General features: G+C 51.9%; 1 protein-coding gene, 1 non-coding gene and 1 pseudogene across 5 annotated transcripts; all 3 read right to left on the bottom strand.

The window, feature by feature from the left end:
* Positions 1–483: 483 nt before the first annotated feature.
* TMEM222 (transmembrane protein 222) lies at positions 484–14445 on the bottom strand. Of its 4 annotated transcripts, XR_003724250.2 has the most exons (7): positions 14202–14445; positions 6076–6160; positions 4794–4825; positions 2869–2965; positions 2642–2772; positions 1348–1526; positions 484–1220 (listed from the first exon to the last, which is right to left on the bottom strand). XR_003724250.2 is itself a non-coding variant. In XM_015132606.3 (6 exons), exons 1-6 carry the CDS (start codon positions 14393–14395, stop codon positions 1439–1441), a joined length of 627 nt encoding a protein of 208 aa, XP_014988092.1. In that variant the 5' UTR covers positions 14396–14445; the 3' UTR covers positions 484–1438. The 4 variants fall into 4 exon arrangements, 3 of the variants coding, with proteins under 3 accessions (XP_014988092.1, XP_014988083.1, XP_077824045.1); XM_015132606.3 differs by having other exon boundaries at positions 484–1526; XM_015132597.3 differs by having other exon boundaries at positions 484–1526; positions 2642–2965.
* Positions 10656–11382, bottom strand: LOC144335112 (actin, cytoplasmic 1-like; annotated as a pseudogene).
* LOC114674797 (U6 spliceosomal RNA) lies at positions 11255–11361 on the bottom strand. Its single transcript, XR_003725904.1, has one exon. It is a non-coding gene; the product is annotated as a U6 spliceosomal RNA (small nuclear RNA).
* Positions 14446–15126: the final 681 nt, after the last annotated feature.

Consider the following 15126-nt stretch of genomic DNA (forward strand, 5'->3'; position numbering starts at 1 on the left):
AGGAAGCAGCTTTTAAGCTGGGCCTTGGTTAGGCAGGGCCGCCATGAGAGGGACGGTGGAGAGCAAAGGATCAGAGGTAGGCGAGGGCTGGATGGATACAGGGGCCAGAGGCTGGCAGTGCTCTTAGCTCATCCCCAACTCTGCACCCCTGGGGGCGGTGGGGACAGCAGTGGAGGCCCTACTCAGCCCTAACCCCAATCCTACAAGTCCTTCCCAACAGGGACAATGGAAGGGGTTTCAATGCTCACCTGCCTCAAGAGGAAAGCTTTGGAAGGGAATGTAGAATGGCAGGGAATTCCCAAACTGCAGGGGCGGGATATACCTGAGGGGTGCTGATGGCTCCAGGCATTGGACATAGACTCAACCATGGTGCTGGCAACCAGACCCTTGTCAAGGGTAAGAGGGTCCCAAGAATACCAAGACGCTATGAGCTGAGGGGCGAGGGGGCCCCAGAGAGGGAGAAAACAATGACAGGGCACCAACTGGAGTCAAAAGTCTTTATTGTCCTGCCCCGGAACCCTTCCCAAAGGAATCCACAGAGCAGAGGGGTGAGGCGGGCGGCACAGGGCCTTGGTGATGTGAAGAAAGGGGGAGCTGGAGTTAGGCGGTGGACAGCCCCTTCAGTTCCCTGATGGCACTGGCTGTGCTGGCAGGCCACCCAGGGGAGCCATCACCAGCGTGACGTCCACACCTGGGGCTGGGGCTGAGTGCTGTCTACAATGCTCTGTCTACACAGTCACTCTGGCACTTGTCAGGTCCACTCACCTCTCTCGCCCCAAACTGCAGGGGTAGATGGGTCCAATGCTGGGAGGCACTGGGAGGCCGTGGGACAGTGAAGAGAGGACTGCATGGGCTGGAGGATGCCAGGTGGGCACACACGTCCCCCAGGGCAGTTGCCGGCAGAAGTCTGACAAAGGGACCAGCCAGCCCCTCCGGACCATTCTAGAGGTCACTGGTGAAGGTCCTAGGGCAGCTTGGCTTATAGAGACTACTAAGTGTACCCCACCCCATGCTGGGACCAGAGCTAATGCAGGACAGGCTCCCAATCCAGCTCTGGTCCCAAGGCCACCTTGACAGGTGAGCCCAAATGTCCTCCTCTCCCCGTTCTGGGCTGGGCTGAGGCAGGACCCCAGCAGGCAGTGACGGGAGCAGCTTTACAGAGGGAAAACAAGGCCTTTCAACAGAAGAACAAAGGGGCTTCCAGGGCCGGAGTCACAGGCCTGGGGAGGAGGGAACAGGGTGCTTCTGAGAGGCAGGGAGACAACAAACCCCCGCCTCATGCTGGTCCTCAGCCCTTCCATCCTGCCAGCCCCGATCCCCGGTCCACAACAGCAGGCCCAACCGTGCCTTTTGGGGTGAGGAGAAAAAAATCTGGAACCAAAAGGGATGGCGGCTGTTTCCTCGGGACCCTGGTGGGTGCGGGGCCACAGAGCAGCCATCACCGGAGGTTAAAGACCAAGCTGACGGTGAGGATGATGCCCAGGAGAAGGATGAACGGCAGCCAGGTCTTCACGAAGGCCCCAACACTGACAGAGAGAAAGGAGAGAGCATAGGTGGGCAGGGCCTGGTGAACAGGTATGCGGCCCACAGCCCTGTGCACCCACAGACCCTGATGGTGCTGCCATCCCTAAGGAAAACCCTACAACCAACCCCTCACCCCAAACTCGGTCAATCAAGGAAGCAGGGTGGGCCTGGTTGCTCACTATGGGGGATCACCAGCTATGGTCCTGGTCAGGGGCTGCTCCACGCTCCTGGTGGAGATTTACGGACACCTCAATGGTTGGGAACAGGAGACATGCTCCCCCTTTCTAGGCTTCACTGGCTCCATCTATAGCCACCCACCTCTGGGGTGAGGTCTCCAGCAAGAGGACCAGGAATTGCAGTTTCGGTATGGAAGCCACATGTGCCCTCTGCCCACGGACTTCATAATGGGGACTGCTGGGAGGTCTGGGGCTGGCAGGGGTCAGCAGTGTTGTGGCTGCAGCAAAGCAGCTGGGAGCCGGCGGCCTGAGTTCAACCTATGTGTGACCACAGTTATTCTCACGGGACTTCTAAAAGCCATGCAGTACTTAAAAATATCCCTAAAAGTCTGCTTTTCAGAAGCTCTTAATGATGAACATGGCTAAGAGGAAAGCTTGGAGAGGCGGCCAGATCAGCACTAGCCTATGCTGGCTCACGAGTCTGGGCTCTGCTGTGGCCATGCTGTGGGGACCATGGGCGACTCACTCAACCTCTCTGCCTGGGAAGGGACCTGTGGGGGCAGTCATTCTGAGAGGATCTATCTGCTCACTCTACCGGAGCACAGGTATCTGTAGAAGCCTCCCTGAGGCGCCGGAATCATTGTCTGCATTTCACCAAGGACAGCTGTGGCTCAGAGAGACCAAGGCAGTTGCCCATGGTCTCACAGCGGGTAAGTGCCAGAGCTGCATTTGGGGCCCAGGTGGAGCTGGACTCCAGTACAGCCACCTCCCTCTCCACCAGGCCCTTAGCTCGTCACTCTAGAACCACCACGGCTCCAACTGGCATCTAGATGTTCCAACTGTCCCGGCTGACTGAAGTTCGCCAGGAATGGTCTTTCTAGGATCCTTGGGAGAGCAGCCTCTGCGCAGCGTGTGGGTGGGCGGGCAAGAGGGCAGCTCACCTGACGTACTTCCCATAGAGCAGGCAGAAGAAGCAGAGCGTCACCATATTCCAGTTGGTGCTGTTGTTGTAGCGCATCAGATTCAGGGCCAATGCCACGTGCGAGTGGCAGTTGTCACAGCAGAGATTGTGCTGGAGGCACCGGAAGGGCTGGTCAGGACAGGCTGCAAGGGAGTCTCCCCCCTGGTCCCAGCCTGGGGAGTGCTGGTGCCGCCCTGGCCCACCTACCATGCGGTGCTTGTACTCCTCAGAGGCATCATGCACAGCCGTGTCCCACGCGTTGGGCCCGCTAGCATAGACCTGAGCAGGGTCCAACTTCCAGTACCTGGTGGGAGAGAAGGGCTCTGGAAACTGACTTGGCTCCTTTGTGCCCTCAGCTCTACGCATGTCGTCTGAGGCCTGCCCTGTGCCCGGGCCTGAGCTGGGTGCCAAGGTGTGCAGTGAACCACATCTGGGGTGTCACGTGGCAGTCAACTGTGACATAGGGTGAGGTGGCCGGTGTCATGGGGGATCCTGGGGGGATATGGAATGAAGTTAGGGGTGCTATGCTCTGAGAGTCTGTGTCCCCACTAAATTCATATGTTGAAATCTTAACCCCCAAGGTGATGGTATGAGGAGGTGGGGCCTTTGGGAGGTGATTAGCTCTCATGAATGGGATCCATGTCCTTATAAAAGAGCCCTGAGGGAGACCCCTCACCCCTCCACCACGGCGGGACACAGTGGGAAGGCGCCTCAGGTCCTCACTAGACACTGACTCTACCAGCACCTGCACCCAGGACTGTCCAGTCTTCAGAATTGTGAGAAATACATTTCTGCTGTTTCTAAGATACCCAATCGATGAGATTTTGTTATGGCAGCCAGAAGGACTAAGATGGGGTGTGAGGCGGCTTCCTGGAGGTGACACCTGGGTCCAGTCTGAAGGAAGAGGGTTAGCCAGGCAAAGAAAGAAGAGGTGGGCATTCCAGGCCAAGGGAACAGCTTAAGCTAAGTGAGAGGCATAAAATTGTGCAGTGTGTCCCATAACTGAAGTGACTGAGCCCTCCTGGAGGATGCGGAAGGAGGAACACGGTGATGGAATGCTGGCAGCTAAGGCTGGAGATGCAGGTGAGGCCACATCATGTGGGGAGTTTACCCAGCAGCAAGCACTCTCCCTGTCTCCCATGCAGCTTGCCAGGGTGAGTGGGAGGGAAGCTGATGGTGCTAAAGCCCATAAACCTCAAGGTGGGTGAGGCTCCAAGCACCAGAGTGCCTGGTGGGTCTCAGGCCAAGGAGAGCTAGGAGGTCAGGGTGCCCCCTGGCTGTTGTGTAGGGGAATGGCTTGGTGGAGGAGTCTAGAGACCACGGCCTGGACTGGGGCCGCTTAGGGGCTACTGCTTGGAAAATGATGCCCTTAAAGCTGTCCTTGAAGAGCAGCTGGCAGCGAATACCTGGCGGCCCAGAGGCTCCTGGACCACACTGCCGCCTGCCGGAGGAAGCCAGAGCAGGCAGCAGGAAGCCCTGCTCCAGGCCATCTCGGCTGTGTGGGACACCAACTCCTCCTTGGCCCTGTCCCTCCCCCCAGTGCAGCCTTGGGCAACAGGTCACCTGAGGACACTGATGACTGAGGCACTGTCACCAGGCCCGCAGCTGAGGTGGGCACCCAAGACTGCAAAGATGAAGACAAAATGTCCCAAAACCAAACCAGCAATAGCTCCCAAAAGGCTGAACAGTTTTTATTCTCTCCAACCAGAACTTTCCAGCAGAGCTCCAAACAATGCCTCTCTTCTACCTTCCATAGCTCATTTGTTCCCAAAGGGCGGGAGAGTGAGTCTCGAGGGAGACAGATCTGGGTGTGGGTCCCAGCTCTGCCACTTCCTGTGTGACCCTGACCAAGTCCCCTCCCTTTCCTCACCCTTGCCATGGAGTTGAACATACAAACCTGAAGAGCTGTGGTAAGGCCCAGATGGTCTACAGGTAAAGGCCCTAGCCAGGGGCTGGTGCGGTAGGCACTCCGTACAGGGCTGCCATGCTCTGGTGGACCCTGGCTGACTCCCCCTCCACCCCAAATACTCTATCCTCAGGGCGCTGTCCCCTACTGTGCCCCAGAAGGCCTGGCCCACCTGGGCAGGAGCAACCTGCCTCTAGAGCCAGTCACATGGGTGTTCATCACTTACTTGGCAGGCTTTCCAAAGGCCATATTGTCCTCCTGTTGAGGGACAAAAGCAGAGGTCAGTAAAGAACTTACATTGGGGTCAGATGACAAACCTGGGTAGGTGGTGGAAGCGCAGTGACTTAGAAGGGGGTATGTCTGGGGTGGGGGGGCCAGAAGTGGTGCCTGGGTCCTGCCTTGGGGCTGGCATGGCATCTGAAGAGCTAGTGGCTGTTCTGCAGGAAGAAGGCAGTGTGGCACAAGTGCACAGAGCACTGCATCAGAGATAAAGACCTAGGGCTCCAACTGCCACTGTCCCTTCGTGTGGCACCCAGGAATTCTCTTGCCCTCTCTGGGCCTCATTGTCTCCAAGTTCTCTGGTCAGTCTTCTCTGATCTTTGAGGTTTCCATCATGGTCTGGCCTCCAGACTCAGCAGTGGTGGCCCACATGGAGCCCATTTCCGCACCCAGCAGTCTGACTGCATTCATAGCAGGGCGCAGGCCCTGGGCCCAGAGGGACTTCCTGTGAGGGAGACTCTGCAGTGAAGTCCTAGACTCATCACATTAGACCTGGGGTACAGGAGTTACACAGAGACAGACTCTGGGTGCAGATCAGGGAGACCCTGCTGACAGACCTGGCCAATGATTAATCACCATAAAAATATATGACAAAGTAATGGATGTGAAAGTATTTTTAAGTACAAAGTGACAGACCTTTGTCGTGTTAAGATGATCATGACAACTATTAATATAAATAGGTTGGTGCCACCACACCCCTTCAGTCCAGTCTCTGACACCTGGAGACAGGATGATGCATGCTTCTCTGCTGCTGGCCCACTGGACCAGTCTCGGTCACATCCCCAGGGAACAGACCTGAGAACACAGCTGGTTCATTCTAAAGCCCCACCCCCTCTTCTCCATGACCACACCCAGGGAACCGTATCAGCCTCCCCTGTCCCCCCACCTTGACTCCCACCTTCTGAAGGTCCAGAGATGTGGTTCCTGGATGGTCTGACTCTCCACTCTTGCCTCTAATCCCTACCCATGTCTCGGTACCCCAGGGGTGGGGGCAAAGGGCTGGGTCAGTTACTTAAGAATCCTTCTGGCCACACTGCCCTCCCGGCCTGTCCTGGAGGCAAGAGAAGGGGGAAAGGGGTCAAACACTGGTGAGGGGTACAGGGCCAGGGCCAGGACTGCGGGTTATCTGTGTTCTCCTGGGTCTGGGGAGACAGGAAGCCTGCAGGCAAGACAGGACAGCCTTCCACTTAAACCTTGGACCCCCCAGGGTGGGCAGAATGGGGACTCACCGAGACAAAGTAGGGGCCTGCGAAGTCCCGAATGACTCCTGTGGATGTGCAGATGCCCATGTGGCCGATGATGGGGAAAAACCACCTGTGAGGAAAAGGACAGGGAAGGGACAGAGCTTAGGGGATCTTTCAGCCAGTTAAGACAGATGCTGGGGACGCTTCATACCGCACAGAAGCATGTGAATATTACGTTTCGTTGATGAATGGCCATTCGGGTGATTCAGAGGGCTGGGGAAGCACAGACAAGGGCAACTGCAAACTGACAGCACAATGGGATACCTCGGCATCCCACCAGGACAGCTGTAACTCAAACGACAGCAACACCGATGCAGGTGAGGGCAAGGGACAACCAGCGCTCTCTCATTCATTGCTGGTGGGAGGGATGAACTGTTTCTACCACTTATTTATTTATTTTTAAACAGAGTCTCACTCTGTCGCTCAGGCTGGAGTACAGTGGCATAATCTTGGCTCACTGCAACCTCCACCTCCCGGGTTCAAGCAATTCTCCTGCCTCAGCCACCTGAGTAGCTAGGACTACAGGTGCATGCCAGCATGCCTGGCTAATTTTTGTATTTTTAGCAGACACGCGGTTTCATCATGTTGGCCAGGCTGGTCTCGAACTCCCAACCTCAAGTGAACTGCCTGACTCAGCCTCCCAAAGTGCCGGAATTACAGGCGTGAGCCACCGCGCCCGGACTGTTTCTACCATTGGGGAAAACAGTTTGGCACTATACTCTATGCCTCAGCAGCTTCACTTTTGGAGCCCTCTTTGCCCTCACCCCTGGGAAATAACATTTGCCAAAACTCACTGAACTGTACTCTTAAAATGTGTACATTTTATTGTATATAAACTATAATTCAATAAAATTGATAAAAACAACTATAAAGAATCCAAATGTCCAACAGTACAATGAGTAAGTGTGGTATAGTTATACATTGAAATAGTCCATAATAATGAAAAAGAGTGTAACTTCTTTTTTTTTTGGAGTGTAACTTCTGATACACACAACATAGGCTTTCACAGACATAAGGGTGAATGAAGGAAATCTTACACAGAGTACATAACACAGCACTCTGTTTACACGAAGTCCAAGAAAAGGCAAAACTGATCTATGGCTAGAGGTCCACAGCAGGGAGGAATCTGTGGTAGAACTGACTGTGAGGGCACAAGGGGGTCCTGTGGGTGTTGGCAATGCTTTCTAGCCTCTGTCTGGGTGGTGGTTACATGAGTGTGTGATATGCAAAAATTCTTTCAGCTGTATACCTGAGATTCGTGCACCGTTCGGTACATAAGTTATACCTCAATAAGAAAGTTAAAAAAAAAAAAGGTGGGCGGACATGACACCAATGTGGGTGGGGGAGTTCAGGAAAGGCTTCCCTGAGAAAATAACGAAGAAACAGAATGTGCAAGGGTAGAAATTGGAACAGAAGCATAGTGTATGCCAGGAAATAAAAGTTCCTTTTAAAAAAAAACATGGGCATTAAAAAACAACAACAAATCCCAGATGCACCCCAATATGCCACACATAGGAACCCCAGACCTGTCTGCGTTCTAAGAACCATGGCCCTACAGGACCTGGGTGCTGGAGAGACTGATGCAGTTTAAGGAGAACTCACAGGGCCAGTGGTCAGGTCCTGGCCTCAATGCTGTCTGGGCACGAGCACAAAGCACCTGGCTAGGGGTGGAGGCCAAGCCTCCAGAGAGGCAGTTCAAAAAAGCAGTTACAGGGGACTGGGGTGGAGTCAGTAAAGATTTCACAGAGGAGGTGACTTTTAACCTTGACCTGTGAAAGGACAGAACATCGACAGGCAGAAAACACCACTGCAGAGCAAGAAAGTGGTGCATGTGCCCGCAAGAATGAAAGGGGGAGAGGTCAGCTCAGGGGCCACTGCTGTACCACTGGCAAGAGATGACGGAGGTCCTGACTAGAGGTTCCGGGCAGGGTGGTGAAAAGCACATGGATTCAAAAGATCTTTCAAATGAAGACTGGAGAGTTTACAACTGACAGGACAGGGGTCTTCCGGGTCTACAGCTTCAGCGCTTGAGAGGATGTTGGGGACAGAGTGTTCTTTTGAGAACTGAATTCAGATTCCATCATTCCCCTGCTCAATGCCCATTAATGGCTTCCTACTACACTTATAATACACTTCAAACTTCTTCCAACACTGTGGCGGTAATTATCCCTCGAACCTCTTCTCACTCCCCTCTCTAGCTACACTGCCTGCTTGTGGCTCCTCAAACATGCCGAATCCTCCCACCCCATGCTTTCTCTGTATCTGCCCTCTCCACCGTCTGCAACACTCTTCCCCAAGAGCATGGCACAGCTAACTCCTCACTGATTAGGCCTCAGCCTCACTGTCAGCTTCGGAGGTCTTGCCTGAACGGTGTCTTCCTGCACAGCCACCCAATCCCAGATTCCACTACAATGCTTTACTTCCCTCATAGTATCTACTACTATCCAAAATTATCTCAGTTATTTACATGCTGTCTCTCCACTAGCACATAAGCTTGGAGACAGCAAGGATTTTGTCTTGTTTATTACGGCAGTGCCTGCATATAGCTGCAACTCACTAAATATTTGTTGACTAAATAATGAATGAACATCCTGCATTTAAGAGTGGAGTCAGGGTCTGGGTGCTGTGGCTCACGCCTGTAATCCTAGCACTTTGGAAGGCCAAGGCAGTTGGATTGCTTGAGCCCAGGAATTTGAGGCCAGCCTGGGCAACACAGTGAGACCCTGTATCTAAAAAAATATCTAAAAATTAGCTGGAGGATCGCTTGATTCCAGGAAGTTGAGGTTGCAGTAAGCCAAGGCCAGGCTCAGTGGCTCACGCCTGTAATCCCAGCACTTTGGGAGGCAGAGGCCGGTGGATGACTTGAGGTCAGGAGTTCAAGACCAGCCTGGCAAACATGGGGAAACCCTGCCTATATTAAAAATACAAAAATTAGCTGGGCATGGTGACGTGTGCCTGTAGTCCCAGTTACTCGAGAGGCTGAGGCACGAGAATCACTTGAACCCCAGAGGCGGAGGTTGCAGTGAGCTGAGATCACGCCACTGCACTCCAGCCTGGGTGACAGAGCAAGACTCTGTCTCTAAATAAATGAATAAATAAATAAACAAACAAATAAAAAATTAAAAACAACAAACACACACCAAGAGTGAAGTCATGCTCAGATATCATCTGGGTTGAGGCTTGACTTTGTTCTGGGCAAGTTACTCATTCTCATCTCTCTGTGGATAGTAAAAATTACCTTAATGAGGAGCTACTGTGAGGATTAAATGGCTAGACTTATCCATTTACACAGTGCCTAGGACCCTGCTTTCTGCTTGGCAGCTGCTCAGTGTTGTCATCTCGAGGTATTCAATACATAAGCACTATCTGACTGACTGCACTAACATAGAATAAGTTGCAGAAGATCCATAGGCCACAGGATGAACACTCAGGATTATGGGAAAGTAGCTCATCCTGATCTCAGGACTGCCCTCCACCCCCATCTCTGCCCCCATTCCTTTCATCTGCTTGGGAGGAAGTCTGGGTCCAACCAGGATTCCACACGCCACAGCTGTGCTGGCAGCAGCTGATGGAAATCAGAGTAAAGGCTGGAAGCCCCAGAGAAGAAACCCTCAAAGTGGTTTGTCAGCCTGGAAGCTCCAGGAAGGCAGGTCCAGAGCCGCCTTGTGGACTAACTTCTATTCAGGATCTAGTATATAATAGGTGCTTTATAAAGATTTAATGAATGAATAAATGACTCACTCACCCTGGAGCTCAATCTGGGAAGGTAGGCTAACTCAGCAAAAAAGCCCCACACTGGCTTCTAAGCCTTACTTCCTCATCTATAAAATGGGGACAACAGTATCTATTTTCATAGGTTGACATAAGGATTGAATGAGTGAACATACAATGTTTAGGACAGAGGAAGCATCTAATCTAGCTGTTTTTTTAGTAGCAGCAGCCATTAAACTGGTTTTTATTTCTTTTTTTTTTTTTTTTTGGTTACTGCAGCACTTTTATTTTTCCTTCACAATGACGTGCTGCTGGGGCCTAATGTTCTCACGTAACAGTAGAAAAACAAAATCTGTTCTCATCTCTTTAAAGAATTGAGAACTGCATACAAAAAACCTTACATAAATTAGAACCATGAATATATTTACAGGTGTAAATGCAAACCGCTTCCAACTCAAGGCAAGTAACGGCCCACAGTGTTCTGGCAGGAAAACATCAGCTAAGAAAGGAAACTGGGTCCTATGGCTTTGACTTGCCAACCCTGACAGACCCGCAGGACAGAAACAACTGGTTCAGGAGCCCTTGCCAGCCTCCAGAGAAATCCCAGAACACTCAGCCATGATATATTAATACCCTGCACAGATTGGAGACTGCTGGCCACGCAGACTCACCAAGCCACAGGCTTGTCTTCCACAAGCACGTTCTGACCTTACCATGCAGTGACCAAGCCACATGTACTAAGGGTTGAAAGCAAAGATGCGTACAGGGTATTAAACAAATACCAAGGGGAACAGTTAACTTGAATACAAGGTCAAAATCAGCAACAAGTTCTACAATCCCGTGCTGATATCAGATACAAGCTTCAAGGACAATTTCTTTTCGAAGGCTTATTACAGTTTCGTGAGGCTAGCATGAGGTGTATGCATTTGCCAGGGGCAAATTTACACTTCTGAATTAACCCATGCAGCAAATGCTATGCATCTGCTCGCAGTCCATTTAGAAGCATTTGCAGTGGACGACAGAGGGGTCTGACTTGTACTCCTGCTTGCTAATCCACATCTGCTAGAAGGTGGACAGTGAGGCCAGGATGGAGCCGCTGATCCACATCGAGTACTTGCACTATGAGCTTCATCTTCATGGTGCTGGGTGCCATGGCATTGATCTCTTTCTGTATCCTGTCGGTGATGCCCGGATACATGGTGGTGCCGCCGGACAGCACCACGTTGGTGTACAGGTCTTTGCGGATGTCCACGTCACACTTCATGATGGAGCTGAACGTGGTCTCGTGGATTCCGCAAGATTCCATACCCAGGAAGGAAGGCTGGAACAGCGCCTCCAGACACTGGAACCGCTTGTTGCCGATGGTGATGACCTGGCCATCGGGCAGCTCGTAGCTCTTCTTCAGGGAGGAGGATGCAGCAGTGGCCATCTCCTGCTCGAAGTCCAGGGTGACAAAAATATGGAATGCTTCACGAATCTGCGTGTCATCCTGGCACAGGGGCCATGCAAATCTTCTCTGTATTGTTCCAATTTTAGTATACGTGCTGCCGAGGCGAGCACTAAACTGGTTTTTCAAGCAGAATTACCAACATCTCTGAGAGGGTAGACAGATCTTTGGGTTCCATTTCCTCCTCTGATCTCTCCTCAAGACAGGTGAGAGTTCCTTGTGTCACATCTATGCCTAGCTCTGCAATCATCACTATACACTAATACTACAATGGCTAATTGACCTTTACCTCCCTCCTGCTGGAGGTAAGTCCTTTGAAGGTGACATGGTTTGGATCTGTCCCCACCAAATCTCCTGTCAAACTGCAGTCCCCATGTTGGAGGTGGGGCCTGGTGGTGGGATCATGAGGCTAGCTTTCTCATAAATGGTTCAGCACCATCCCTTTGGTGCTGTTCTCGTGGTAGTGAGTTTTCCCAAGATCTGGTTGTTTCAAAGTGTATAGTATCTCCCCCCTCACTCCCTCTTGCTCCTAATCCTGCCATGTGAGATGCCTCGCTCCCCCTCTGCTTTACACCATGACTGGAAGCTTCCTGAGGTCTCCCCAGAAGCAGAAGCTGCTATGCTTCCCATATAGCCTGCAGAAGCATGAATCAATCAAACCTCTTATCTTTACAAATTATCCAGTCTCAAGTATTAGTGCAAGAATGGACTAACACAGAAGGGAACATGAACCGTTTGACAGGAACAGAGCATCTTATTCATCTTGTCTTATGAACACCTGTACACAGATCTGAACAGAAATGGGCTATGAGCTGCTTTTGGCCCAGATGATCAGGCATTGTGGTGCCTCCACCTCACGCTGCTACCACCCTCTGTGGAGGACCATGCCACAAATGGTGTTTTTGAGAATAAGAAAGGCTAAAGAGAGTTTAGGATCACAAGACAGTTTTAAGAAAATCAATACATTTCCTGAGTATCCCTCCCTGTTATTTTCTTTCTTTTTTTTTTTTTTTTTTTTTTTTTTTTTTTGAGACGGAGTTTTGCTCTTGTTGCCCAGGCTGGAGTGCAAAGGCACAATTTTGGCTCACCGCAACCTCCACCTCCTGGGATCAAGCGATTCTCCTGCCTCAGCCTCCTGAGTAGCTGAGATTCCAGGCATGCGCCACCACCCCGGCTAATTTTGTATTTTTAGTAGAGATGGGGTTTCTCCATGTTGGTCAGGCTGGTCTTGAACTCCCGACCTCAGGTGATTCGCCTGCCTTGGCCTCCCAAAGTGCTGGGATTACAGGCGTGAGCCACCACACCCGGCCCCTCCCTGTTATTTTCACACTAATATTTTATTTTCTTCACATCACTAATCACTATCAGGTGCTCTTTTATTAGCTTACTTATTTACTGTCTATCTCCTTCCACTATGACTTAAACTCTCAAAGGTGTAAAGACCATATCTCCTTTATTCATCACTGTATATTCACATCACCTAGAACTATCTGGGAACACAGGGGTCACTTAGCACATGTGTTAAAAGAACACTGAATGAATTAATGTACACATTTTCCTAAGATTTTATTTCATTATTTGAGACGGAGTTTCACTGTGTTGCCCACGCTGGAGTGCAGGGGTGCAATCTCGGCTCACTGCAAACTCCATTTGCCGGGTTCAGGCAATTCTCCTGCCTTAGCTTCCAGAGTAGCTGGGATTATAGGCACGTGCCACTATGCCCAGCTAATTTATCACCACGTTGGCCAGGCTGGTCTCAAACTCCCGATCCACCTGCCTTGGCCTCCCAAAGTGCTGGGATTACAGGCATGAGCCACGGCGCCTGGCCCAAGATTTTATTTTTAAAGAACAGTTGGATGCTCTTATGTGCATAAGTATTTGAAAACACAAAATAATTCAAGTATTTTAACATAATTCAAAAACTACGATCTTTTTAGAATCAGCAACACCTAAGGCCCCAAATGATCCCTTCTCCACATCACCACTTGGCTGTTACTGATATCAGGGGAACAAGTTATCCCATCAGGTGAGAGTGGATAAAACATAGGGCAAAGAGCAAGTTAGATCAGAAAACTGAGTTCTTAATGCCTTTGCTTATTGGGGTGCGAACCTGATCAAGACACTTAATGCTACAAGCAGCTCAGCTTCACCATCTGAGAAGATAACCCACCTTAGAAAATGGATGTTTAATTCTGAGAAAATGGATGTTTAAGAGCTTGGCAAACTGTCCAGCACGGTGAGGAGAGGTTATATTTATCAGCTGTCAAGGCTGAAGCAGGAGGGCAAACCACCTCTCCCCTTATGAGAGCTCCTCCCAAAAGGCGGCAAGCGGTACCAGAACACCTGCTTCTCCCCTGACAAAGGCTGACGTTATAGAAAGAACTTTGGTCTGTGAGGCAGACAACCTGGGATCTAAACCCGCTTTGCAACTGAGATGGCACGTGAGACAAAGGGTTGGACTTCCAGATCTCTGGGGGCCCTTCCAATGTTGACATCCCAGGATCTTGTGTGGTCCCAACCAAACTCCCACTCCTGCTCCCAGACCCAGCAGGATGTCGAATACGGTAAGCGACCAGTAAGCATTTGCTCAATGAGTGAATAAACCAGTGAATTAATAAAAATGTCTCCTCAGATCCGATGAGGGACTCCCTCTTCTACACACTCACAGCTCGAGTCTCCCAGCCACTTGCCCTTTCCTGCTGGCCTACAACTCTCTACCCGGCTACACTAGGTGTATTGAGAGCAGGGAGCGTGTCCCAACGGTGTGCACAAATTGGCACTGCATGGACGGCGGGGTTCTGGTGACTGGGCGAGACGTGCGGGCCAGACCAGAGGAAAAGGCTTGCTGCGCGTCGGGGCCGGAGGCTAGCCCGGGCCAGCCGAGGGACACCAAGTGGACTCCGGTTCTCCCTGGGCCCTCCTCGTCCCCAGGCGGATGCCGGAAGAGACTCACGTGAGCACCGGGATGGGCGTCCACACCACGCAGTAGGGGAAACGGCTCCGTTCCACGTCCATGGCGACGCCGCCGGAGCCGTGATATTGCTTCATGTCCGTCTCGGCCGCCGTCGGCGCCTCCACTTCCGCCATCCTGGGCGGGGGTGGCGGCGGCGGCAACAAGAGCGGAGAACCCCCTTCCGCTTCCGCCATGCTGCGCGCGCCCCGCTGCGACTGGCCCCGGCTCTAGTGGCGTCACTTCCGGGAGATGGGTCCGCTCCGCTTTGCTTTCCCCCGGGAATCCGAGCCGCGTCCTTCTGGGCCCGGCCAGCCCCGCCCCACTCCGTCTGGGCCTGCCAGCCCCGAGTCTTTGCAGCTTACGCCCCGCGGCTGCAGAAAGGATGCCCTCAGGCAGTTCGCAGTCTAGCGCCGGAGACTTATAAAGAACTCTGTAATTCAGTACGCTGAGGGCTCTTAGGAGGTGTGGTACAGTCGCTATTTATTGAGCACTTCTTAGGTGCCAAGCACTTGACAAGAATTGTTTCTAATCCCCATAAACTGATTAGACATCCAAATTAGGTATTTCCCTTCTGTTACAAGTGAGAAACTGAGGCTCAAGAGGTGAGGTGAGAGGCCACGATTCAAACCCAAGTCTTTTTTTTGGGGGGGGCGGAATTTTTTGCTCTTGTTGCCCAGGCTGGAATGCAATGGCACGATCTCGGCTCACTGCAACCTCCACCTCCCAGGTGCAGGCGATCCTCCTGCCTCAGCCTCCCGAGTAGCTGGGATTACAGGCGTGCGCTACCACGCCCGGCTAAGTTTTGTATTTTTAGTAGAGGTGGGGTTTCACCATGTTAGCCAGGATGGTCTCGAACTTCTGACCTTGTGATCCGCCCACCTTGGCCTCCCAAAGTGTTGGGATTACAGGCGTGAGCCACCGCGTC

The sequence above is a fragment of the Macaca mulatta genome, chromosome 1 (assembly GCF_049350105.2).
Source record: "Macaca mulatta isolate MMU2019108-1 chromosome 1, T2T-MMU8v2.0, whole genome shotgun sequence".
Classification (NCBI taxonomy): Eukaryota; Metazoa; Chordata; class Mammalia; order Primates; family Cercopithecidae; genus Macaca; species Macaca mulatta.